The 25,881-nt window shown below is 43.7% G+C and overlaps 1 protein-coding gene across 3 annotated transcripts in view; it reads left to right on the top strand.

The window, feature by feature from the left end:
• Nucleotides 1-340: 340 nt before the first annotated feature.
• Nucleotides 341-25,881, top strand: part of khdrbs2 (KH domain containing, RNA binding, signal transduction associated 2) — a 501,831-nt gene continuing 476,290 nt past the window's right edge. The window contains exon 1 of one of the 3 annotated variants that reach the window (XR_010962867.1): nt 341-546. Coding sequence is in view for 2 of the 3 variants with exons in the window: in XM_067984050.1 (XP_067840151.1) it covers nt 456-546 (91 nt within the window). In the remaining variant the exon portion in view is untranslated. Of the gene's footprint in view, nt 547-1,655; nt 1,714-25,881 lie in introns of those variants that run through there. The other 2 variants (XM_067984050.1, XM_067984051.1) reach the window with 2 other exon arrangements.

Raw genomic sequence — 25,881 nt, forward strand, 5'->3', positions numbered from 1 at the left:
TTTTTTTTGCAAAAAAGAAAAAGGAAGATGAAAAGGTGTGCAAAATTTAAAAAGGAGACTTTTTTTTTAAAAAAAGCAGACGGGACAGCAAGCGAGCTCCCACCGCCGGCCGCCGCATCCCCCCCCCCGCCTGTCAGTCACTTTGACTGACACAGAGGTTGGCCAATGGGCGTTTGGAACTGCTTCCGGGCGGCCGGAGCCTATCCAATCGGGGATAGGCGGGGGCGGGCTCATGTGTAGAAGCTGGCGGAGCGAGCGAGCGAGCAGCTGGTTTGCGCCGAGTCGATGCACTTGCTGGAAACGTCAAGCGACTCAATTAGATATTGTGTGTGTGTATGTGTGTGTGTGTGTGTGTGTGAGAAACAAAAAACAGGTTTAACTTTTTTTTTAAAAAAAGAAACGTATAAATAAATATTATTTTAAATACACAAGGCAAAAAAATAATAAATAAAATAATGCAGAGAGAGAAATATTTGCCAGAGCTAATGGCAGAAAAAGATACTCTGGATCCATCTTTTGTTCACGCTACGCGTCTGCTGTCAGAAGGTAAGTTCTGCTGTGGAGAATGAGCATGTTGTTCGTGGTGGGAACGGTTAGTTGTTGCACTGACATATATTAAGATGAAATCTTTTGCAAAAAAAAAGAACAAAACAAACCCCGTCTGAGTGACCTACAAACTCGTGGTGTGGTGGAATTTTTTTTGTATCGGTGCTCAGGAGTGTTGCTGTGATGTGTGTATTTGGGATGGTGGCTCATAAATCATCCTTTACATAATTTGGTTGAATTGTTCCATCTTCAATTGTAACAGGTGTTGTTGCCGTTCAAGTGAGCTCTCCTGGCTCAGATGCTGCAAATAGCAGCTTGCCGTTATCAGTGCTTGTGTAGTTAGATATATTGCTAGAAGTCATCAATAATAATGTTTAGTGTATATGTATGTGTGTGTATATGTATGTGTTTATGTGTGTATACATATGTGTATGTATATGTGTGTATATGCATGTATGTATATATGTATGCCTGTGTGTACATATGCATGTGTGTACATGCATGTGCATTTATGTATATGTGTATATGTGTGTATGTATGTGTGCATATGTGTGTATGTATGTATATATATGTGTGCGTGCATATATGTATAATGTATATGTATGTATGTATATGTGCATATGCATATATATATGTGTGTATATACACAAACATGTACCCACCTGTGCAGTTCCCAGCTTCCCCATGCTTAATGCTAAGGGTTCGAAATTTGCTCCATGAGTGAAGACGGTGGGTTTTGTTGCTACAAATGCATTGAAGCCTCTGTTTTTTTTTGTGCTGTAATGGATGTGCTTATTTTATGTACCTTAAAACATTTATGAAGCCAGGCCGACCTTCTCATTGCCTGGTCCAACCGGTGTCGTGTGTTTTGGTCAGAACTGTGGATGTATATGTGGGCTGGAAGCGAGGAGCCGAGTGTTTGAGTCCTTAGTCTGTGCTACAGAGGGCAGCAGAGGGTTGTGCAAAGCAAGGGTGGACCTTTCAGGATCAGAGACAAATCTCCCCAAAATAATCCACATTGGATGGAAATCTTCCTCCAATTGTGTATTTGTTGGAAGTTTAATTAGCATTCCTGTGATATCTGATCTCTCCCTTGCAAGAAGAATTACAGAGAGGTGACAGCGAGACTCTCCCCATTCCAGGTTGTGATGAATCCCTGGAAAACAGGTAGCGTTATTCATCTAACTGACACTGTCACCGATTTAATAACATTATTCACCTTTGTATGTATATGTGTATATGTATGTATGTGTGCGTGTGTACATATATGTACATATCTCTATGTAGATATGTTTACGGCAGAGGGGGGAGCTGCAGAATGTGGCCAACACTTGGGGCGATTTGTGTGATTAATAAAGATGTAGTTTCCATTATCAGTTAGCTATTAAAAAGGATATAGAGGCACCGGAGAAGGTGCAAAAAAAGGTTCACAAGGATGATACCAGAACTGAGAGGATATACTTATCAGGAAAGGCTGAACAGGCTGGGGCTTTTTTCTCCAGAAAAGCTATTAAGCTTGTTTAATATCATGCAGTCCTGTACTGGCAGCATGCCTGTTCTCAACTATATTAAAGTGATCTGTATCAGTGCAATGTGTGTCTTTGTCTTGTAAGAACCCAAGGAGTATTGCATTTTAAAACAGCCAGATGGTTGGAACTTGCTCTACTTCCTCATGGGCATCTCGTGAATTGCTGACAATAAATATAAGGCATATTTATTTTCCAATTTTTGATGTATTAGTTAAAAACCTACTGAAAAAGACTTTTAATGCATCACCGTTACAAGTGTAATGTCTGCAGTAGTTCAGAAAGATGAAATCACTGTGCTGGTAACACAGTCTCTTACTGACTAACTTTGGACGAGTATGACTGAAAATAGGAGAGCTTTTTCTCTCTTGACATTTAAGATTGTACAGTGCTATATGAAAGCAAGCTGTGTATAAAGTGTGTGGGGGGATTCACAGGCTTTAAGGAGAGTCTCATAGTTAACCAGTAAAGAAATATTTGATTCATTTTTAATGTCCCTTCACCTCTTCTATCTTTTAAAACAAGAACATTCATTCAATTGTGAATACCAGCTTTATAATTAGGGAACTTGCTTGGGGACTCAGTTGAAACAGTTACTGAGCCTGATGCTTTAGGGAATTGAATTGCAATCATATCCCACAACAACTAAATGCAGTTTTGAGTGCTTCACTGATTTTTGTTATTTGTTTTGTATATTCAGCTCTGCTCTGTAATTCCTCCAAACTAGATTCCCTGGTAAAGTTCTCAGAATTTAGTGTTTAAGAATAAGAAATAGAGTGGAACTGGTTTTGAGTACTGAGCACAGTTCTGGACTCCATATTACAAAAATGATATAGAGGCACCGAAGAAGGTGCAAAAAATGATTCACGAGAATGATATCAGAACTGAGAGGATATACTTATCAGGAAAGGCTGAACAGGTTGAGGCTCTTTTCTCTAGAAAAGAGAAGGCTGAGGGGTTACCTGATAGAGATCTTTAAAATTATGAAGGGGTTTGATAAGGTAGACATAGAGAAGATGTTTCCACATGTGGGGGAGACTAAAACTAGGGGCAATAGATATAAGATATTCACTAATAAATCCAATGGAGAATTCAGGAGAAACTTCTTTACTCAAAGAGTGGTGAGAATGTAGAACTCGCTACCACAAGGAGTACTTGAGGTGACTAGCATAGATGCATTTAAGGGGAAGTTAGATAAACACATGAGGAAGAAAGGTGTAGAAGGTTATGCTGATAGGGTTAGATCAAGAAGGGTAGGAGAAGGCTCGTGTGGAGCATAAAACCAGCATAGACCAGTTGGGCCTAATAAGACAATCTTCTCATCCCAGGAATCAATCTAGTGAACCTTCATTGCACCGCCTCTAAGGCAAGTATATCCTTCCTTAGATAAGGAGACCAAAACTGTACACAGTACTCCAGGTGAGGTCTGACGAAAACCCTGTACAATTGTAATAAGACTTCCTTACTCTTGTATTCCAACTCCTTGCAATAAAGGCCAACATGCTATTTGCTTTCCTAATTGCTTGCTACCAAAGTGAATAACCTCACATTTCCCCACATTATACTCCATCTGCCATCTTCTTGCCCACTCAGTTAACCTGTCTATAACCCTTTGCAGATTCTTTGTATCCTCCTCACAGCTTACTTTCCCACCTAGCTTTGTATCGTCAGCAAACTTGGATACATTACACTCGGTCCCATCAACTAAGTCATTAATACAGATTGTAAATAGCTGAGGCCCAAGCACCAATCCTTGAGGCACTCCAATAGTTACAGCCTGCCAGCCTGAAAATGACTTGTTTATCCCTATTCTCTGTTTTCTGTCCGTTAACCAATCTTCTATCCATGCTAATATATTGCCCCCAACCCCATGAGCCCTTATCTTGCGTAACAAGCATTTATGTGGCACCTTATCGAATGTCCTTTGAAAGTCCAAATATACTACATCCACTGGTTCCCTTTTATCTACCTTGCTAGTTACATCCTCAAAAAACTCTAATAAAGTTGTCAAACATGATTTTCCTTTCATAAAACCATGTTGACTCTGCGTAATCATATTATGATGTTCTAAGTGTCCTGTTACCCCTTCCTTAATAATGGATTCCAGCATTTTCCCGATGACTGATGTCAGGCTAATTGGCCTGTAGTTCCCTGTTTTCTCTCTCCCTCCTTTCTTGAATAGTGGGGCTACATTTCCTACCTTCCAATCCGCTGGGACCGTTATAGAATCTAGGGAATTTTGGAAGATCGTAATCAATGCATCCACTATCTCTGCAGCGACCTCTTTTAGAATCCTAGGGTGTAGGTCATCAGGTCCAGGGGATGCATCAGCTTTTAGTCCCATTAGTTTCTCCAGTACATTTTCTCTACTGATATTAATTATTTTTAATTCCTCACTCTCATTAATCCCTTAGTTCCCCACTATTTTTGGGATGCTTTTTGTGTCTTCTACTGTGAAGACAGATACAAAATATTTGTTTAACGCATCTGCCATTTCCTTATTCCCCATTATAATTTCTCTTGTCTCGGCCTCTAAGGGACCAATGTTTACTTTTGCTACTCTCTTCCTTTTTACAAGTAGAAGCTCTTACAATGCGTTTTTATATTTCTTGGTAGTTTACTCTCATATTCTCTTTTCTCCCTTTTTATCAATTTTTTGGTCATCCTTTTGCTAGTTGCTAAAACTCTCCCAATCCTCAGGCTTACTACTCTTCTTGGCAACATTATAAGCCTCTTCTTTCAAACTAATACTATCCTTAACTTCTTTAGTTAGCACTAATAATAAAGAATGACGTAAGGACAGTGGTGAGAAAGGATCTTGGATTGTAAGATCTGGCAGTAGAATCAGTATGGGTGGAAATAAGAAATAACAAGGGATAGAAATCGCTGGTAGGAGTAGCTTATAGGCCTCCTAATAGTAGCTATACCGTTGGTAGAGCATTAATCATGATATAATAGGAACTTGTAACAAAGGTAATGCAGTAATCGTGAGAGACTTTAATCTGCATATAGACTGGGCAAATCAAATTGGCAAAGGTAGTCTGGAGGACGAGTTCATGGAATGCATTCAAGACGGTTTCCTAGAACAATACGTTATGGAACCAACCAGGGCACAGGCGATTTTAGATCTTGTATTGTGTAATGAGACAGGGTTAATTATTAATCTCATAGTAAAGGATCCCCTGGGGAAGAGTGATCATAATATGATAGAATTTCACTTTGAATTTGAGACTGACATACTTAAGTCAGAAACTAGAATCTTAAACTTAAATAAAACCAATTACATAGGAATGAGGGGCGAGTTGGTTAAGGTAGATTGGGAAATTAGATTGAAGGGTATGACGGTTGATGCAATGGCAATCATTCAAAGAAGTATTTCAATATTCTCAACAAATACACATTCGATTGAGAAATAAAAACTCCACGGGAAAAGTGATCCACCTATGGCTATCTAAAGAAGTTAAGAATAGTATTAGATTAAAAGAAGAGACCTATAATGTTGTCGAGAATAGTAGTAAGCCTGAGGATTGGGAAAGTTTTAGAAACAAGCAAAGGACGACCAAAAAATAGATAAAAAGGGAGAAAATAGAATATGAGAGTAAACTAGCAAGAAATATAAAAACAGATTGTAAGAGCTTCTATAAATATGTAAAAAGAGAGTATCAAAAGTAAACGTTGGTCGCTTGAAGGCTGAGACAAGAGAAATTATAATGTGGAATCAGGAAATGGCAGATGCGTTAAACAAATATTTTGTATCTGTCTTCACAGTAGAAGACACAAAAAGCATACCAGAAATACAGGGCTAATGACAGTAAGGAACTTAAAGAAATTAATGTCAGTGGAGAAAAAGTACTGGTGAAACTAGTGGGACTAAAAGCCGATAAATCCCCTGGACCTAATGGCCTACATCCAAGGGTTCTAAAGGTGGTCGCTGCAGAGATAGTGGATGCATTGGTAGTGATCTTCCAAAATTCCCTAGATTCTAGCATGGTCCCAGCGGATTGGAAGGTAGGAAATGTAACCCCGCTATTCAAGAAAGGAAGGAGAGAGAAAACAGGGAACTACAGACCAATTAGCCTGACACAGTTGTCGGGAAAATGCTGGAATCCATTATTAAGGAAGTGGCAACAGAGCCTTAGAAAATCATAATATGATTAGGCAGAGTCAACATGGTTTTATGAAAGGAAAATTGTGTTTGACAAATTTATTAGATAAAGGGGAACCAGCAGATGTCGTATATTTGGATTTTCAAAGGACATTCGATAAGATGCCGTGTTGTTACGCTAGATAAGGGCTCATGGGATTGGGGATAACATATTAGCATGGATAGAGGATTGGTTAACGGACAGAAAACAGAGAGTAGGTATAAATGGATCATTTTCAGGTTGGCAGGCTGTAACTAGTGGTGTGCCACAAGGCTCTGTGCTTGGGCCTCAGCTATTTACAATCTATTCTAATGACTTAGATGAAGGGACCGAGTGTAATGTATTCAAGTTTGCTAACGATACAAATCTAGGTGGTAAAGTAAGCTGTGAGGAGGACACAAAGGGCCCGATGTTAGCAGGGCTGTGGGTTCTCGGCGGGGGGGCTATCGGGCGCGTGGGTAACGTGCCCGGTGAAATTAGTCAGTTTCCCGCGCGATCGTAGCAGACAATTCACTAATTGGAGCCACTTACCTGCTCCTCTGGGTTCCCCGCTGCTGATCTGCGCGTCGGGCGGGCTGCGCATGCGCAGTAAGATCTGTCAGCTGGAGGCGCTCTATTTAAAGGGGCAGTCCTCCACTGACAGATGCTGCAACAAATAGCAAAAATTACAGCATGGAGCAGCCCAGGGGGAAGGCTGCTCCCAGTTTAATGATGCCTCACTCCAGGTATCAATACATGGGGTGAGGAGGAGGGGGAGGACAGAGATCTTCCTCCCGGTGGGCGGGAGGAAGCGGCCTGCCTCTGCCACCAGGAAGGCCTGGCTCGAGGTGGCAGAGGAGGTCACCTGCACCACCAACATATCGCCCACCTGCATACAGTGCAGGAGGCGCTTCAATGACCTCAGTAGGTCAGCCAAAGTGAGTACACGTAGTCTTTCCCCTACACTCCGTCTGCCACATCATTGCCCCCACCCCACATCTCCTTCGGCACTGCCAACATTACTCTCTCACATCACCCCTCATACCCACTCAAACCCCATCCTCATCTTACCTGCACTTACTCACCTCGCCAGTACTCACCCCGCCACTACCATTCAACCCAATCCTCATACAATCTCATGGCTCTATCTCATACTCACCCTCTCGTGCATCTCTTTCACGGCCAGCCTCACTCAACCTGCCACTACCTGTGCTGCAGCCACAGGGCACGCATCACATATGTGCAGTAGGCAGCGTAAGGCAAACGTGTCGTGAGCATGAAGGGGATGCACAAGGGTGTTTGAGGGTTTGTCATGGGTGTTACTTATATTGAATTTCTGAACAACTCACATTACATATTATATTGGCACCACTACTGCCATGTCTTTGCGAATCCTGTCTGGTTTGTGCAATAATGCCCGCTCCTGAGATTCACTATGAGGAGCCACAACTGATGCCACCCATTGTGTCACTGCAGAGTGGGTGTAGGTGTATTTGCAGGGCTCTTCTGCGCAGACGACTGGGAGACATCGGCGATGTCCCCGGTTGCACCCTGGAAGGATGCGGAGGAGAGGTTGTTGAGGGCAGTGGTGACTTTGACAGTGACAGGTAAGAAGATGGTGCTCGAGCCAACCAGGAGAAGCTCGGCTTGAAAGAGGCTGCAGATGTCCATGACTACATGTCGAGTGACTCTGAGCCTCCGTGTGCACTGCTGCTCAGAGAGGTCCAGGAGGCTGAGCCTCGGTCTGTGGACCCTGTGGCGAGGGTAGTGCCCTCTGCGACGCATCTCTCTCTGCGGTAGCCCTCCCTCCTGCTGTGCAGATGGATGTGTCACAGCACTCTGTTGTGGAGCTCCACGTGTCAGAGGTGGACGGCGTGGATGGCAAGGCTGGTGAGGCTGGTGATGCTGTTCGCCCTCCGAGGAGGTCATGACTGCAGCTACGGCGGCCCCCATCCGCAAGATGTACATCTGAGTGGGTCCGCAAGGTAGGTACATGTCTCTGGACCCCGGGGTAAGTGTGCAAGTTGGTGACTTTGACTGTCAGGAGGAGGGTGGTGGGAAAGTAAGATGTGAGGAGGATACAAAGAGTCTGCAAAGGGATATAGACAGGTTAAATGAGTGGGCAAGAAGGTGGCAGATGGCGTATAATGTGGGGAAATGTGAGGTTATTCACTTTGGTAGGAAGAATAGAAAAGTAATATTTTTTAAATGGTGAGAAACTATTAAATGTTGGTGTTCAGATGGATTTGGATGTCCTTGTACAAGAAGCACAATAAGTTAGCATGCAGGTACAGCAGCAATTAGGAAAGCAAATGGCATGTTCGCCTTTATTGCAAGGTGGTTGCAGTGCAAGAGTAAGGAAGTCTTACTACAATTGTACAGGGTTTTGGTGAGTCCTCACCTAGAGTACTGCGTACAGTTTTGGTCTCCTTATCTAAGGAAGGATATACATGCCTTAGAGGCTGTGCAATGAAGGTTCACTGGATTAATTCCTGGGATGAGCAGGTTGTCCTATGAGGAGAGGTTGAGTAGAATGGGCCTATATTGTCTGGAGTTTAGAAGAATGAGAGGTGATCTCATTGAAACATATAAGATTCTGTCAGGACTTGACAGGGTAGATGTTGAGATATTGTCTCTCCTGGCTGGAGAGTCTAGAACTTGGGGGCATAGTCTCAGGATAAGGGGTCAGCCGTTTAGGACTGAGATGAAGAGGAATTGCTTCACTTAGAGGGTAGTGAATCTTGGAATTCTCTACCCCAGAGGGCTGTGGATGCTGAGTTGTTGAATATATTCAAGGCTGAGATCGATAGATTTTTGGTCTCTAGGGGAATCAAGGGATATGGGGATCGGGTAGGAAAGTGGAGTTGAGGTCGAAGATCAGCCATGATCTTATTGAATAGTGGAGCAGGCTCGAGGGGCCGTACGGCCTACTCCTGCTCCTATTTCTTATGTTCTTATGTTTCCCTGCTTTGACCCTATTTGCTGATGCACTATTACCGTGAAACTCTCTGTCCCTTCCTGCCACACTCTGCTTATCTTTACCCAATCACTACACTGCTCTGTTGCCTTTACTTTTCTCTTTAGATTTCTAAATTTCCCCTCACCTGTTCTCTCCCTCCCCTTTTTAGTTTAAAGCTCTATCTATAGCCCTAGTTATTTGATTTGCCAGGACACTGGTCCCAGCCCGGTTATATGGAGCCCGTCCCAGCGGAACAGCTCCCTCTTTCCCCAATACTGATGCCAGTGCCCCATGAATCGAAACCCCTGTTGCCCACACCACTCTTTGAGCCACGCTCTGATCTGTTTGTCCCTATGCCAATTTGCGCGTGGCTCAGGTAGTAATCCAGAGATTATTACATTTGAGGTTCTGCTTATTAATTTAGACCCTAGCTCCTCAAACGGTCTCAGCAGAACCTCAATCTTAGTTCTACGTCTGTCGTTGGTTCCTTCGTGGACCATGACAACCGGATCCTCCCCCTCATGCTCCAAGTTCTTTTCCAGCCGCGGGGAGATATCCTTAACCCTGGCACCGGGCAGACAACACAGCCTTTGGGACTCTCAGTTGCGGCTGCAGAGAACAGTGTCTGTCCCCCTGACTATACTATCCCCTACCACTACCACATTCCTTTTTACTCCCCCCACTTGAATGGCCTCCTGTACCACGATGCAGTGGTCAGATTGCCCATCCTCCCTATTTCCTACATTACAACAGTGACTACTTCGAAAGTACTTCATTGGCTGTAAAGCGCTTTGGAACATTCTGAAGACATGAAAGGTGCGATATAAATGCCAGTCTTTCTTTCTAAAGTAAGTTATTAGGAGCACAGTATTAGCTAGTGGGGTGATCATTATGTGATTAAGTGGTGAATTTAATTTGTCCATAGCGTTTTGGCATTTTATGTTTCAGGAGTTTCCTTCTGCACTTCAGATTTTGAAGCAGTGCTGCAGAGGAAGCTCTTGAAGGAGAAAAATAGTTAGTCACTTGTGCATTATATCTGAAATGCAAATCTGGGCAGTAGATATCTATGATGCTTCAACAGCAAGAAACATTTATATACTCGACCTTTTTTATTGCAGCTTTCCCCCCCGATGTCCGAGATACCCCCCCGATGTCCGAGATCCTCTCCCCGATGTCCGAGAACCCCCCCGATGTCCGAGATCCCCCCCCCGATGTCCGAGATCCCCCTCCCGATGTCCGAGATCCTCTCCCCGATGTCCGAGATCCCCCCCCCCCCGATGTCCGAGATCCCCCCCCCCCGATGTCCAAGATCCCCCTCCCGATGTCCGAGATCCTCTCCCCGATGTCCGAGATCCCCCCACGATGTCCGAGATTCCCCCCCCTCACGATGTCTGAGAACCTCCCTCCAGTGGCCAAGACCCCCGATGGCCAGGACCCCACCTCCACCGAAGATCGCGATCTCTCTCCAACCCCCCACCCCATCCAATCCATGAAGACTCTGTTCTCTCCCCGACCCCCCGCCCTCCCCCATCCAATCCTCGAAAATCACGGTCTCTCCCCTCCGCCGCCCCCCCAGTCCAGTCCCCAATGCTTAATCTCTCCCCGGCTGCTTTCCCACCTGACAGGCAGCCAGCCTCTCAATCAGGCTGCCAGGCGCGAAACCCGGAAGTAACATTTTTTATCCCTCAATTAAGTTGCGATTGCAGATTCCGACCCGCCAACTTCACTTATGGGTTTCGTGTCCGATTAACTTCCCCCTGCTCTCTTCCCGGCTCCAAGTTAAAATCCAGGCCATGGCTTCTATGGAAGGATGAGTTGCATGGATCAAATGGGCGCCCTCATGTGTTGTTATCTTTGTGATCTATGATTATATTAAGAAAAGACGAATGCCAATTTTCAGGTCATCATTTTGTTAATTTGAGTGACCTAGGTGAGTGCCAGAGTGGTGCAGGGCACCTTTTAAGGTTAAACAAAAATCATAAAATAAATTCAGGTACTAACCATTGTTGAAATTGACAAGCCAGGTACAACCACAGGCGACTTATAAACTCCCGTCAGTGGAGAATAGTTGATTCTTCCCTGATCATGGTCAGAATCGAAATGCCTTTTAATTGGTCGTTCATAAATCCATGGTGATATTTCTCTACACATTAGGCACAGTTTCAGCTGTGGCTCAGTGGGTAGCAATCTTGTCTCTTAGTCAGAAGGTTGTGGATTCAAGTCCCACTCCAGAGACTTACCTATACAACCTAGGTTAACGCTCTAATGCAGTACTGAGGGTGTGCTGCACTGTTAGTGGTGCTGTGTTTCAGATGTGATATTAAACTGAGGCTCTATCTGCCCTCTCAGGTAGATATTAACAATCCCATGGTATTATTTTGAAGAAGAGCAGGTGAGTTCTCTCTGGTACCCTGGCCAACATTTATCCCTCAACCAACATCACTAAAAACAGATTATCTGGTCATTGCTGATCGTGGGAGCTTGCTGTGCACAAATTGGCTGCTGCGTTTCCTACGTTGCAACAGTGACTACACTTCAAAAAGTACTCATTGGCTGTAGGGTGCTTTGGGACATTCTGAGATTGAAAAAGGCGCCGTATAAATGCAAGTCTTTTTTCTGTCTAAAATTCTAAAACGGTCCCAATCCAACAAAGTTTGTGATCTTTAATCTAGTTTATCTCCCATCATCATCAGTTGCAAAATATAAGCCATGTGATTTGTTGCCTCTCTCTTACATTATTTTATCTTTATTTTCTGCTTGTCAGAATGCATCTAACTAGTTACTAATATCAATCAATGAGGATTATTGCAGTGATATCTATTTAGAATTATAGCTTGATGCTCTTTGTCAGTAATTATTATGCTGTTTATTTAATATTGTCAACTTTTAATAGGTTCAGGCTTAGACAGTGTTTATAAGCCATGTAATTTGTTGCCTCACACCTAGATGATTTGATCTTTTATTACTGTTGACACAAAGCTTCTTGGATGAATAGGTGAGATGAATTTATGGTTGTCTTCTTTGTTCCAAAAGTGCAATCTCTGCCAAGTGTCGCACTGGCTCAGTGGTAGCACTCTCGCCTCAGAGTCAAAACATAATGGGTTCAGGCCCCACTCTACAGACTTGAGCACGTAATTTAGACTGATACTTCAGGGTGTGATATTGTGAGATTTTTTTAAGCATTCTGCTACTCTGCTTTGAAATCTCCTTGCCTCTCTTCTGCACTGTTGGAAGCAAGTCAGTACAGCATCTGAAATATCAATTTTTCCCCCTTTTTGGGATCTACTGTTAGATGATTCAGAAGTTTCACAAATGTTGCTTCCTATTAATTTTTAATCATTTACCGCCATCTCAGAATTATTGAATATTCCATGGAGAGCGTGCGCTAATGACAGACTTGCAATGCAATCAGTAGAGAAGTAGGCTCCAATGAGCAACAATTTTCAAAGGGAAAAACACAGACTCAGAGGAAGACTGAAATATGTAAATACATATTCTGTGATACACAGGATTTTGCGAAAGGCACGTGGGAAGTGTGCAAATTAGACAATGCATCAGTTAGATAGAGACTGGATATTGTATACTGCGTATATGATATAGATTTTTTTTAGTGCTGCAAAGAACAGCACTTCATGTATTCACAGTTCTGGGAAGCAACAGTATTTCTTGATTACATGATTCACAGAGCATAAGAGTGCTATGACTGAAAAATAATAATGTGTTTGAGGTAGGGCATTAAACTGCAAATGAAAGACAGTCTTCAGTGGAACGTAAACCTCTACCTATGCAAGGCTTTGTTCTTAAGTGTGGACTGAGGATTTTAGTTTCATTGAATATCCACACAAGTTGCGGTCATTATGCATAGAATGAGAAAAGTGATGTAGCTGATGAAGGCTAACTGGGTCCTCATATGAAGGTGGAGCGAGGAGAGAAATAAAACCTACACATCTCAAATTTATAATCTTTAAACGAAAATTCATACCAAGGATCAGCCCTGAGGTGCATCTGCGACATGCAACAACAACATTATAGCATTATTGGTTAAAGAATCAATTACAGTTGTGAGAAGGGATGATCTGCTAAATGGATCATCAATCGAGGCCATATGGGTTGAGCTAAGGAATAAAAAAGGGGCAGTCACACTACTAGGAGTGTACAATAGACCCCCGGATAGTGAAAGGGAGATAGAAGAACAAATATGTAGGCAAATTTCTGAGTGCAAAAATAAGGGGGCAATAATAGTAGGGGACTTCAACTACCCTAACATCAACTGGGATTCAAACAGTGTGAGGGGCACAGACCGTGCAAAATTCTTGATCGGTGTCCAGGAGAACTTTTTTAGCCAGTACGTGACAAGCCCAACAAGAGGGGATGCAATTCTAGATTTAGTCCTGGGAAATGAAGATGGGCAAGTAGGTAAAGTGACAGTGGGTGACCATATTGGGGATAGTGACCACAATTCAGTTAGTTTTAGCATTATTATGGAAAAGGACAGAGTTAAATCAGGAGTAAACATTTTAAATTGGGGGAAGGCAAATTTTACAGAACCAGGAGGTGATTTGGCAGAAGTGGACTGGACACAACTACTTGAGGAGAAATCAGTGGCAAGCCAGTGGGAGGCACTAAAAAATACAACGCAGACATGTCCCCTCAAAGAAAAAGGGTGGCATTGCCAAATTTAGAGCCCCCTGGTTGTCTAGAAGTATACGGGGCAAGATAAAGCAGAAAAAGAAAGCTTATGACTGTCATAGAAAACTAAATACTGCAGAAAGCCTAGAGGAATATAGAAAGTACAGGGATGACGTAAAAAAGGAAATAAGGAAAGCAAAGAGAGGGCATGAAAAAATATTAGCTAGTAAGATTAAAGAAAACCCAAAGATGTTTTATCAGTACATTAAGAACAAGAGGATCGCTAAGGAAAAGGTGGGACCTATCAGGGATGATAAGGGTAACTTGTGTGTAGAAGCAGAGGATGTGGGTAGGGTTTTAAATGAATATTTTGTCTCCATATTCACAAGGGAAAGGGATGATCCGGACATAGTAGTTAAAAGAGGAGAGGTGTGAAATATTGGATAAGGTAAACATAACGAGAGAGGAAGTACTAGTGGGACTGGAATCCTTGAAAGTTGATAAGTCACCAGGGCCGGATGGATTGATTCCTAGGCTATTGAAAGAAGTCAGGGAGGAAATAGCGGATGCTCCGAGGATCATTTACCAATCCTCACTAGATACAGGGGAGGTACCGGAGGACTGGAAGACTGCAAACGTAGTACCATTGTTTAAAAAGGATACGAGGGAAAGGCCGAACAATTATAGGCCAGTCAGTCTTACCTCGGTGGTGGGCAAACTATTAGAATCAATACCGAGATATAGGATAAACTGTCACTTGGAAAGACATGGTTTAATCGGAGATAGTCAACATGGATTTGTTCAGGGAAGGTCATGCCTTACAAATCTGATTGAATTCCTCGAGGAAGTGACAAGGAGGATTATCATAGAATCATAAAAAATAGGAGCAAGAGTAGGCCATTCGGCCCTTCGGGCCTGCTCTGCCATTCAAAATGATCATGGCTGATCGTCTAACTCAGTACCCTGTTCCCGCTTTTTCCCCATATCCCTTGATCCCTTTAGCGTTAAGAAATATATCTATCTCCTTCTTGAATATATTTAATGACTTGGCCTCCACTGCCTTCTGTGGTAGAGAATTCCACAGGTTCACCACCCTCTGAGTGAAGAAATTTCTCCTCATCTCGGTTCTAAATGGCACACCCCGTATCCTGAGACTGTGACCCCTAGTTATGGATTCCCCATCCATCGGGAACATCCTCCCTACATCTAGTCTGTCTAGTCCTGTTAGAATTTTATATGTTTCGATGAGATCACTTCTCATTCTTCTAAACTCTAGTGAATATAGGCCTAGTCGACCCAAGCTCTCCTCATACATCCGTCCTGCCATCTCAGGAATCAGTCTGGTAAACTTTCGTTGCACTCCCTCCATGGCAAGAACATCCTTCCTCAGATAAGGAGATCAAAACTGCACACAATACTCCAGATGTGGTCTCACCAAAGCCCTGTACAACTGCAGTAAGATGTCACTGTTCCTGTACTCAAATCCTCTTGCAATGAACGCCAACATACCATTCGCCTTCCTAACTGCTTGCTGCACCTGAATGCTCGCTTTGTACAAGGACACCCAGGTCTTGTTGCACCTCCCCTTTTCCCAATCTATCACCATTCAGATAATAATCTGCTTTTCTGTGCTTACAACCAAAGTGGATAACCTCACATTTATCCACGTTATACTGCATCTGCCATGATCTTGCCCAATCAACCAACTGTCTAAATCACATTGGAGCCTCTTTGCATCCTCCTCACAGCTCACATTCCACCCCAGCTTTGTGTCGTCTGCAAACTTGGAAATGTTACATTCCGTTCCCTCATCCAAATCACTGATATATATTGTGAATAGCTGGGGCCCAAGCACTGATCCCTGCAGGACCCCACTAATCACTGCCTGCCACCCTGAAAAAGACCCGTTTATTCATACTCTCTGTTTCCTGTCTGTCAACCAATTCTCAATCCATGCCAGTATATTCCCCCCAATCCCATGTGCTTTAATTTTGCACACTAACCTCTTGTGTGGGACCATATCAAAAGCCTTCTGAAAATCTAAATACACCACATCCACTGGTTCTCCCCTATCTATTCTACTAGTTACATCCTCAAAAAACTCCAGTAGATTTGTTAAGCATGATTTCCCTTTCATAAACCCATGCTGACTTTGTCCAATCCCATTAATGCCTTCCAAGTGTTCTGTTATCACATCCTTTATAATAGACTCTAGCATTTTCCCCACTACTGATGTTAGGCTAACTAGTCTGTAATTCCCTGTTTTTTCTCTCCCTCCTTTTTTAAGTAGTGGGGTTACATTTGCCACCCTCCAATCTGTAGGAACTGTTCCAGAGTCTGTTGAATTTTGAAAGATGACCACCAATGCATCCACTATTTCCAGAGCCACTTCCTTTAGTAGTAGTGCAGTGGATGTTGTCTACATGGATTTTAGTAAGGCATTTGACAAGGTCCCACATGGCAGACTGGTCAGAAAGATAAAAGCCCATGGGATACAGGGAAATGTGGCGAATTGGATCCAAAATTGATTCAGTAACAGGAAACAAAGGGTAAAAGTCGATGGATGTCTTTGCGAATGGAAATCCGTTTCCAGTGGTGTGTCACAGGGCTCAGTGTTGGGTCCCTTGTTGTTTGTGGTATATATTAATGATTTGGACTTGAATGTATGGGGCATGATTGGCAAATTTGCAGACGACACCAAAATTGGCCGTGTAGTTGATAGTGAAGAGGATAGCTGTAGACTCCAAGAAGATATCAATGGGTTGGTGGAGTGGGCGGAAAAGTGGCAAATGAAGTTCAACCCGGAGAAGTGTGAAGTAATGTACTTAGGGAGGGCAAACAGTAAAAGGGAATACGCAGTGAACGGGAATATATTGAGAGGGGAAGAGGAAGTGAGAGACCTTGGAGTGCATGTGCACAGGTCCCTGAAGGTGACAGTACAGGTAGATAAGGTTGTGAAGAAGGCATGCGGAATGCTGTCCGTTATTAGCTGAGGTATAGAATACAAAAGCAGGGATATAATGATGGAACTGTATAAAATGCTGGTAAGGCCACAGCTGGAGTATTATGCTCATTTCTGGTCACCATATTACAGGAAGGACGTAATTGCTCTGGAGAGAGTGCAGAGAAGATTTACAAGAATGTTGCCAGGGCTTGAAAATTGCAGCTACGAGAAGAGATTGGATAGGCTGGGGTTGTTTTCGTTGGAGCAGAGGAGGCTGAGGAGAGACTTGATTGAGGTGTACAAAATTACGAGGGGCCTAGATAGAGTAGACAGGAAGTACCTGTTTCCCCTAGTGGAGAGTTCAAGAACTAGAGGACATAGATTTAAGCTGATTGGCAGAAGGATTAGAGGGGACATGAGGAAAAAATATTTTTACCCAGAGGGTGGTGGGTGTATGGAATTCGCTGTCCGAATTGGTGGTAGAGGCAGGGACACTCAACTTTTAAAAAGTACCTGGACCTGCAGCTAAAGTGCTGTAAGCAGCAGGCTACGGACCGGGTGCTGGAAGGTGGGATTAGAATGGGCACCTAGTTGTTCTTCGAGCCGGCGCGGGAATGGCCCCCTTCTGTGCTGTATCTTTTCTATGGTTATATAGCCCCTTTAACAAATGAACATAGGAACAGGAGTAGGCCATTCAGCCCCTCGTGCCTGCTCCACCATTTGATAAGATCATGGCTGATCTGTGATCTAACTCCATATACCCGCCTTTGGCCCATATCCCTTAATACCTTTGGTTGCCAAAAAGCTATCTATCTCACATTTAAATTTAGCAATTGAGCTAGTATCAATTGCCGTTTGCGGAAGAGAGTTCCAAACTTCTACCACCCTTTGTGTGTAGAAATGTTTTCTAATCTTGCTTGTGAAAGGTCTGGCTCTAATTTTTAGACTGTGCCCCCTACTCCTAGAATCCCCAACCAGCGGAAATAGTTTCTCTCTATCCACCCTATCTGTTCCCCTTAATATCTTATAAACTTCGATCAGATCACCCCTTAACCTTCGAAACTCTAGAGAATACAACCCCAATTTGTGTAATCTCTCCTCGTAACTTAACCCTTGAAGTCCGGGTATCATTCTAGTAAACCTATGCTGCACTCCCTCCAAGTCCAATATGTCCTTCCGAAGGTGCGGTGCCCAGAACTGCTCACAGTACTCCAGGTGCGGTCCAACCAGGGTTTTGTATAGCTGCAGCATAACTTCTGCCCCCTTGTACTCCAGTCCTCTAGATATAAAGGCCAGCATTCCATTAGCCTTCTTGATTATTTTCTGCACCTGTTCATGACACTTCAATGATCTATGTACCTGAACCCCTAAGCCCCTTTGGACATCCACTGTTTTTAACTTTTTACCATTTAGAAAGTACCCTGTTCTATCCTTTTTTGATCCAAAGTGGATGACCTCACATTTGTCTGCATTGAATTCCATTTGCCACAGTTTTGCCCATTCACCTAATCTATCAATATCGCATTGTAATTTTATGTTTTCATCTGCACTGCTTACAATGCCACCAATCTTTGTGTCATTGGCAAACTTAGATATGAGACTTTCTATGCCTTCATCTAAGTTGTTAATAAATATTGTGAATAATTGAGGCCCCAAGACAGATCCCTGCGGGACTCCACTAGTCACATCCTGCCAGTGTGAGTACTTACCCATTATCCCTACTCTCTGTTGCCTTTCGCTCAGCCAACTTCCTAACCAAGTCCATACTTTTCCCTCGATTCCATGGGCTTCTATCTTAACGTAGCAAAACATCTCAAGGAGCTTCACAGGTGCATTATCAAACAAAATTTGACACCGGGCCACATAAGGACATATTAGGACAGGTGACCAAAAGGTTGGTCATAGAGGTAGGTTTTAAGGGGCGTCTTAAAGGAGGAGAGAAAGGTGGAGAGGCAGAGAGGTTTAGGGAGGGAATTCCAGAACCTAGGGCCTAGGCAGCAGAAGGCACGGCTGCCAATGGTGGAGTGATTAAAATCGATAAAAACAGCCCAAGATCGATTAGGCGGAGTCAATTCAAGTCAAAAAGATAAGTTTGTGGAGCTTAAGAGCTGAGGTTGTAAGCAAGCAACAGAAGTAAAAGTTATAAAAATGCATTGCCACAGTATTTTGTCATGTCTGCAAGCATGGTGTGAGGTTTGGTGGGTTGGACAGCAGCATCAAGAATGTGTACCTGCTGGCTAACTGAGCCAGCTTAGAATAGGAGGAACCAGGGAGATGGCTACAGACCACATGCCTCCAGAAGGGTAGTCAACCGAGGGGTCCACGAGTTCGATCCAGTGAAGGGTCAGGTGGTAAATAAACTAAGAAGGCAAATGGAATGCTGGCCTTTATATCTAGAGGACTAGAGTACAAGGGGGCAGAAATTATGCTGCAGCTATGCAAAACCCTGGTTAGACCGCACCTGGAGTACTGTGAGCTGTTCTGGGCACCGCACCTTCGGTAGGACATATTGGATTTGGAGGGAGTGCAGCGTAGGTTTACTAGAATGATACCCGGACTTCAAGGGTTAAGTTACGAGGAGAGATTACACAAATTGGGGTTGTATTCTCTGGAGTTTCGAAGGTTAAGGGGTGATCTGATCGAAGTTTATAAGATATTAAGGGGAACAGATAGGGTGGATAGAGAGAAACTATTTCCGCTGGTTGGGGATTTTAGGAGTAGGGGGCACAGTCTATAAATTAGAGCCAGACCTTTCAGGAGCGAGATTAGAAAACATTTCTACACACAAAGGGTTGTAGAAGTTTGGAACTCTCTTCCACAAACAGCAATTGTTACCAGCTCAATTGTTAAATTTAAATCTGAGATAGATAGCTTTTTGGCAACCAAAGGTATTAAGGGATATGGGCCAAAGGCGGGGGTATATGGAGTTCGATCACAGATCAGCCATGATCTTATCAAATGGCGGAGCAGGCACGAGGGCCTGAATGGCCTACTCCTGTTCCTATTCCTAACTTAGTTAAACTATACATTGACCTTGGACTGGGAATCATTTTGAACTATGACTGAAGCACAGGTGCACATTATAATCTGTTTGTTCTTGTAACTATTTAAATGCTCTTGTTGATTTAATAAACTTTTAAAATTCCTAATACCACTGCCAACTATAAAATGAATACTAACTACACCAAGGTAGCCATCTACAGGTCCAGGTTGGACGCGGCCTGCTGGGGTGGGGGTCCGCTTCGACTGCCTGCCTCTTGTCCGCGGATTTGTCCATGCCCGGGTGGCCCTGGAGAAGGAGCACGTTGTGTCTGCCAGTACGCTTGAGGGTGCCTGTTTAAAAGTTGGGCACTTTTGTTTGTTTTCCGTTTGTTGACACCGGGGCTACCCAGTGTCCCCTTATGGGTTATTTTAGAAAAGAATACTAACTATGTAACTTCATGCTGACTGTAAACCAATTGCCTGCTGTAAACTAAATGTTTAGCGAAATGCTTGCTGTAAACAGAAAGTCTAAATGAAAGCTTCATGCAATAATGATGCTTTCTCTTATGTGAACGTTAATTGTGCTAAGACAGTTGTTGATTAAAATTTGTATAGTTGTAACGTTTGTGCCTGACTTCATCTTTCGATGACAGTGGCAAGAGGAGTTGGCTCATTTCACTTGGGTTATACTGTAGTTCTATGTTAATTGGCTCAGGGTGAAACTAGTAAATTACTTGGATTGGGTATGTAAGGTGGTGAGTTGGTGCTTATAAACCTTATGTATATAACAGAAATCTGATTCAGCCTGTATATATGAGGGAGGAAGTACGTGGCCCAAACACGCCTAATATATTCTGACACTATCAGAACGTCTGAGAGTGTATTCTGTATGCATTCTCCCATCATGTGGTAGCAAGTTCCACATTCTAACCACTCTCTGGGTAAATAAGTTTCTCCTGAATTCCCTATTGGATTTATTAGTGACTATCTTATATTTATGGACCCTAGTTCTGGTCTCCCCCACAAATGGAAACATTTTCTCTACATCTACCCTATCGATCCCTTTCATAATCTTAAAGGCGTCTATCAGGTCACCCCTCAGCCTTCTCTTTTCTAGAGAAAAAAGCCCCAGCCTGTTCAGTCTTTCCTGATAGTTTTAACCTCTCAGTTCTGGTATCATTCTTGTATATCTTTTTTTGCAGCTTCTCCAATGCCTTTATATCCTTTTTATAATATGGAAACCAGAACTGTGCACAGAACTTCAAGTGTGTCTAACCAAGGTTCTATACAAGTTTAACATAACTTCCCTGCTTTCCAATTCTATCCCTCTAGAAATGAATCCCAGTGATTGGATTGCCATTTTTTATGGCCTTATTAACCTGTGTCGCTACTTTCAGTGATTTGTGTACCTGTACCTCTAGATCCCTTTGCTCCTCTACCTCATATAGAAATATGAAATTGACTGGTTCTTAGACTGAAAATTTTAAAGTTCTCGATTCATCCTCACTTTGCTGCATATTTGTAAAACCTATGAAAAACTGGCAGATAACAACAGAGCCATGATTACAACAGGTGGTGTAAGATCACAGGGAAAAAGCTTCAACTAGTTATTAAGCCAGACTTGTCCTTTTAGCATTACAGTACCACACAGGCTGAAAGACAATAACGTTGGTTATGTTGGATACCTGTCATGCTCTTATTGTGCAGATAACAAAGACTTATTTCTACTAAAGTAAAGCACACATTACAGGGTGGAGATTTGCCTGCTGGAGTGCCACTTTGCTCGCACCATCCCAAATCCCATAGATGGGGTCATTAAAGTAATGAGGGTGGGTATTAGTGTCTGTAGTGGCACAACTGTGGCACCCACCCAATGTAGAACATGGAATCTTGGAACGATAGCCTGCGTGTTTTGTACTTCTTTGCTCTCTTTATGTTGGGTGCAAAAAATGGTTGCCAATCAGTCCTTTCCTGGTGAGGTCCACAGGGTACCCCTCTGTCCTTGCAAATTGCCGCCCCATCTCCAAACTCCCTTTCCTCTCCAAAGCCCTTGAACGTGTTGTCGCCTCCCAAATCCATGCCCATCTTTCCCGCAACTCCATGTTTGAATCCCTCCACAGTAGTGAAACGGCCCTTATCAATATCACAAATGAGATCCTATGTGACTGTGACCGTGGTAAACTATCCCTTCTCATCCTTCTTGACCTGTCTGCAGCCTTTGATGCGGTTGACCACGTCATCCTTCATTGTCTTTGGTCCCCACCACAAACTCTGTTCCCTAGCGACTGACTCCATCCCTCTCCCTGACCACTTTTTGAGGCTGAGCCAGACTGTTCGCAACCTTGGGGTCCTATGTGACCCTGAGCTCAGCTTCTGACCACATATCCGCTCCATCATCAAGGCCGCCTACTTTCACCCCCGTAACATCGCCCATCTCCACCCCTGCCTCAGCTTATCTGCTGCTGAAACCCTCATCCATGTCTTCGTTACCTCCAGACTCGACTATTCCAATGCTCTCCTGGCTGGCCTCCCACCTTGCACCCTCCATAAACTTGAGCTCATCCAAAATTCTGCTGCCCGTATCCAAACTCGCACCAAGTCCCGTTCACCCATCATCCCTGTGCTCACTAGCCTACATTGGCTCTCAGTCCGATTAAGCCTCGATTTTAAAATTCTCATCCTTATTTTCAAATCCATCCGTGGCCTCGTCCCTCCCTATCTCTGTAATCTCCTCCAACCCCACGGCCCTTCGATATCTCTGCGCACCTCCAATTCAGGCCACTTGCACGTCCTTAATTTTCATCGCTCCACCGTGTCTTCTGCTGCCTAGGTCCTACCCTCTGGAATTTCCTCCCTAAGCCTCTCCGCCTTGCTCTCCTCCTTTAAGACGCTCCTTAAAACCTACCTCTGTGACCAAGCTTTTGGTCACCTGTCCTAATATCTTCTTATGAGGTTTGGGGCCAAATTATGTTTGATAATCGCTCCTGTGAATCACCTTGGGACATTTTATTACTTTAAAGGGGCTATATAAATGCAAGTTGCTGTTGTTGTTGCCTGGAAATCTGAACATGGGGGGGTGAGGTTCCCATTAGTGGATCTGTTGTCCAGGTAGAGCCTCTACTACTCCAGAATTCATATTGAGAGCGGAATTCGGCTCTCCCATGGAAAAAATAAGTAGCAGAAACATCTACCAGCCACTTTATTGAAAGTATGTCCAATAGAAAATAATAGTGTCCCATAGCTGAACTCACTGGGACTGGGAGAAGAACCAATGAGGTCCTTACACATCTGTGTGTCTAGATTGCTCCTAAATTGCCAGCTTGGCTCAGTTGCTAGCGGTGTCACCTCCACAGTCAGAAGACTGTGGGTTCAAGTTCCAGTCCAGAACTTGAGCACATCACACTATGAAAGTTCTGTGTTGTTGGAGGTGGCATTCTTCTGATGAGAGATTAATCCATTTGTTTTAGTGAACAAGAGGTCATTCAAGACTATGTGCCAGTATTTGAAGAAGCACAGAGAGTCCTTCTGGTGTTGTAGCCCAAATTTCTTCCTCAGCCAACCTTGTCAAAAAAAGAATAGATTAACTGGTTACTCATCTCATTGCTGTCGGGGGACAATTTTAACCTTACCCGATGTCTACAAAAACTATCACTTTTGCCTACATAATGGTTACTGTACTCCAAAAATAATTAATTGCACGTAGAACACTTCGAGACTTTTCTGAGAGCTTTGTTTGCTGAAATGTACGTAGGCGGGTGTGTGGTGAAGAGAGCTTCAGTTACCTGCTTAGCGGCAAAGCAACTGAGTCCTGCAAGGCCTTGTGGCAATAAAACGTCGTGTGGTGCAGATGGTAACTTCCCTGCAGGTCTTTATAGACCAGGCAGCGCACCTCAAGTCACAGCATCTGCTGAGCCTGAGCTTCCTCATTCGGTGGCCCTCTGACACGTCCAGTTACCTGACTCCTGGTGCTGTTCAAAGGTAAAACAAATGCAAAATACTGCGGATGCTGGAAACCTGAAATAAAAACAGCAAATGCTGGAAAACACTCAGCAGGTCAGGCAGAATCTGTGGAGAGGGAAATCGAGTTAACGTTTCAGGTCGATGACCTTTCATCAGAACTGGAAGATATTAAAGCGATTTAACAGTTATTAAACAAGTACAGAGCCAGGGAAAAGGGGAGCAGGGAAAGAACAAAAGAGGCAGGTCTGTTATAGGCTGGAGGGCAGGAATGATTAAATAACTAAAGGGATGATGATGCAAGGCTTTTAATCACGCCTGCCTATCACAGACCTTCCCTTTTGTTCTTTCGTCCCCCCCCCACCCTATTTTCCTCTGGCTCCGCACTTGTTTAGGCATTCTACAGCACTGCAACACTTCATCAGACAGAGGCAAGGCTTCTAATATAAGTAACTTTCAAAAGGGAATTGGATCTATACTTGAAGGGGAAAAATTTGCAGGGCTATGGAGAAAGAGCAGGGAATAGGACTAATTCGATAGCTCTTTCAAAGAGCTGGCACGGGCACGATGGGCAGAATGGCCTCCTTCTGTACTGTATGATTCTATCTCAAATTAGCAAAAACATTTCCACTTTTCATGAAGCCATGCAACAGATAACACGTGCACATAACAACACAAAATACAGGTGATGCATTACAGGATAAAGGAAATGTATACAGTATTGTTATAGATTCAACAAATGATCTTATTTGTTTTGAGCTGGAGATTTAATTGCCAAGTACTACAGTGAAATTGAGTTGTGGACAAAGTGATTCCCACATTTGATATTATTAATGTATCCATCGCAGTTGCTCAGTATTATTAAAATTCAATTATTTATAATCAAGTTTACTGTGGAATGTTGCAGTCACATTTTTATTGCTAATTCTTTTTGGTCAATGAGGAAAGAGCAGGCGATTAGGACTAATGGGATAGCTCTTTCAAAGATTTGTCACAGGCATGATAGGCCGAATGGCCTCCTTCTGTGCTGTAAGATTCTCTGATTTGAATTGTTTATGCTCATCAAGGTGAGAAATGTTGGTAATGGGGAGTGAACTATATTTTTCATTTGTTTTCAATCGGCTATAGCATTGGATGCATGTAGGGTGAAGTTTCCTTCTCTGCCTGCATAATGCCCCTGGTAAATCAGTACATTTCCAGTCTCTGCAACAGCCATCCTTAGGGCTCTCTCTTTGTGGTCATTGAATATGTGCATGAGTAATTTTCCGATTTCATATTTCCAGTGAACGAGGGCCTGAACCTGCTGACAGCGCATATCGAAAACGCAGGAAAAAGTCATGGACAGTACACACCCAGAATTTTCAATATACTTGGAGGGAAATAATTTACAGAGCTATGGGGAAAAGAGCAGGGGAATGGAACTAATTGGATATCTCTTTCTCAAAGAGCCGGCACAGGCACGATGGCCCGAATGGCCTCCTTCTGTGCTGTGTCTAATTTGACACTATGATGTGCTTTCTGTGTGGGTGAGGCTCCCTGGCATAAACATAAAGTCAGAAAAAAAATACCCCCTGAGTGCCAGTTTATGCCACCTCCCGTGAGTCGTTCTGTGCTACAGGCAAGCGACCTACTGCTGGAAGCTGGGTTGAGCTAGGCCAAGCTAAGTTTCACTTAGGATTCATAAGCCTGACAGAGCTGGGAGACTTTCACCATCATCTGAGCTGGATTCCTACCCTGGTGTTGGAAGTGGAAAGTCATTGAGCTGTACTATAGTGACACCTAGGCCTAAATTTTAAACTGGAAGAACGGGTGGGTTGGGGGCGGTGGGTGGTGCAGTAAAAATTTTAAAAACCTAAAACCCACCTCAACTCGCCTCCGCCCGCCCACTTCTGGTTTTCCGGTTTTAACAGAGGCGAGTGGAGGGGCAGGCGACCAACCTGCTCTTAGGAGGCGGGTCGGTCACTGAAAGCTTTCGAGGGGGCTCCATTTTAACAGATTTTTTGTTTTTGACCCCTGGGGGCCGGGATTCCCAGGCCTTCAGCTTTACGTCACGTGAGAGGAGGCGAGCAGGCCCAAAACAGCAGGTAGATGCCTTGATAGCACTGCTTATGGGCCCAGAGGAGCAGGAGTGCTTTCCACCCCCACCCCACCTCGGCCCAACGGGCTTACCTGCAGCGACCCGCCTACCACCCCCCATAATCTCTGACCCCTCCC

The sequence above is a fragment of the Heptranchias perlo genome, chromosome 5, assembly GCF_035084215.1.
Source record: "Heptranchias perlo isolate sHepPer1 chromosome 5, sHepPer1.hap1, whole genome shotgun sequence".
NCBI classification, from domain to species: domain Eukaryota; kingdom Metazoa; phylum Chordata; class Chondrichthyes; order Hexanchiformes; family Hexanchidae; genus Heptranchias; species Heptranchias perlo.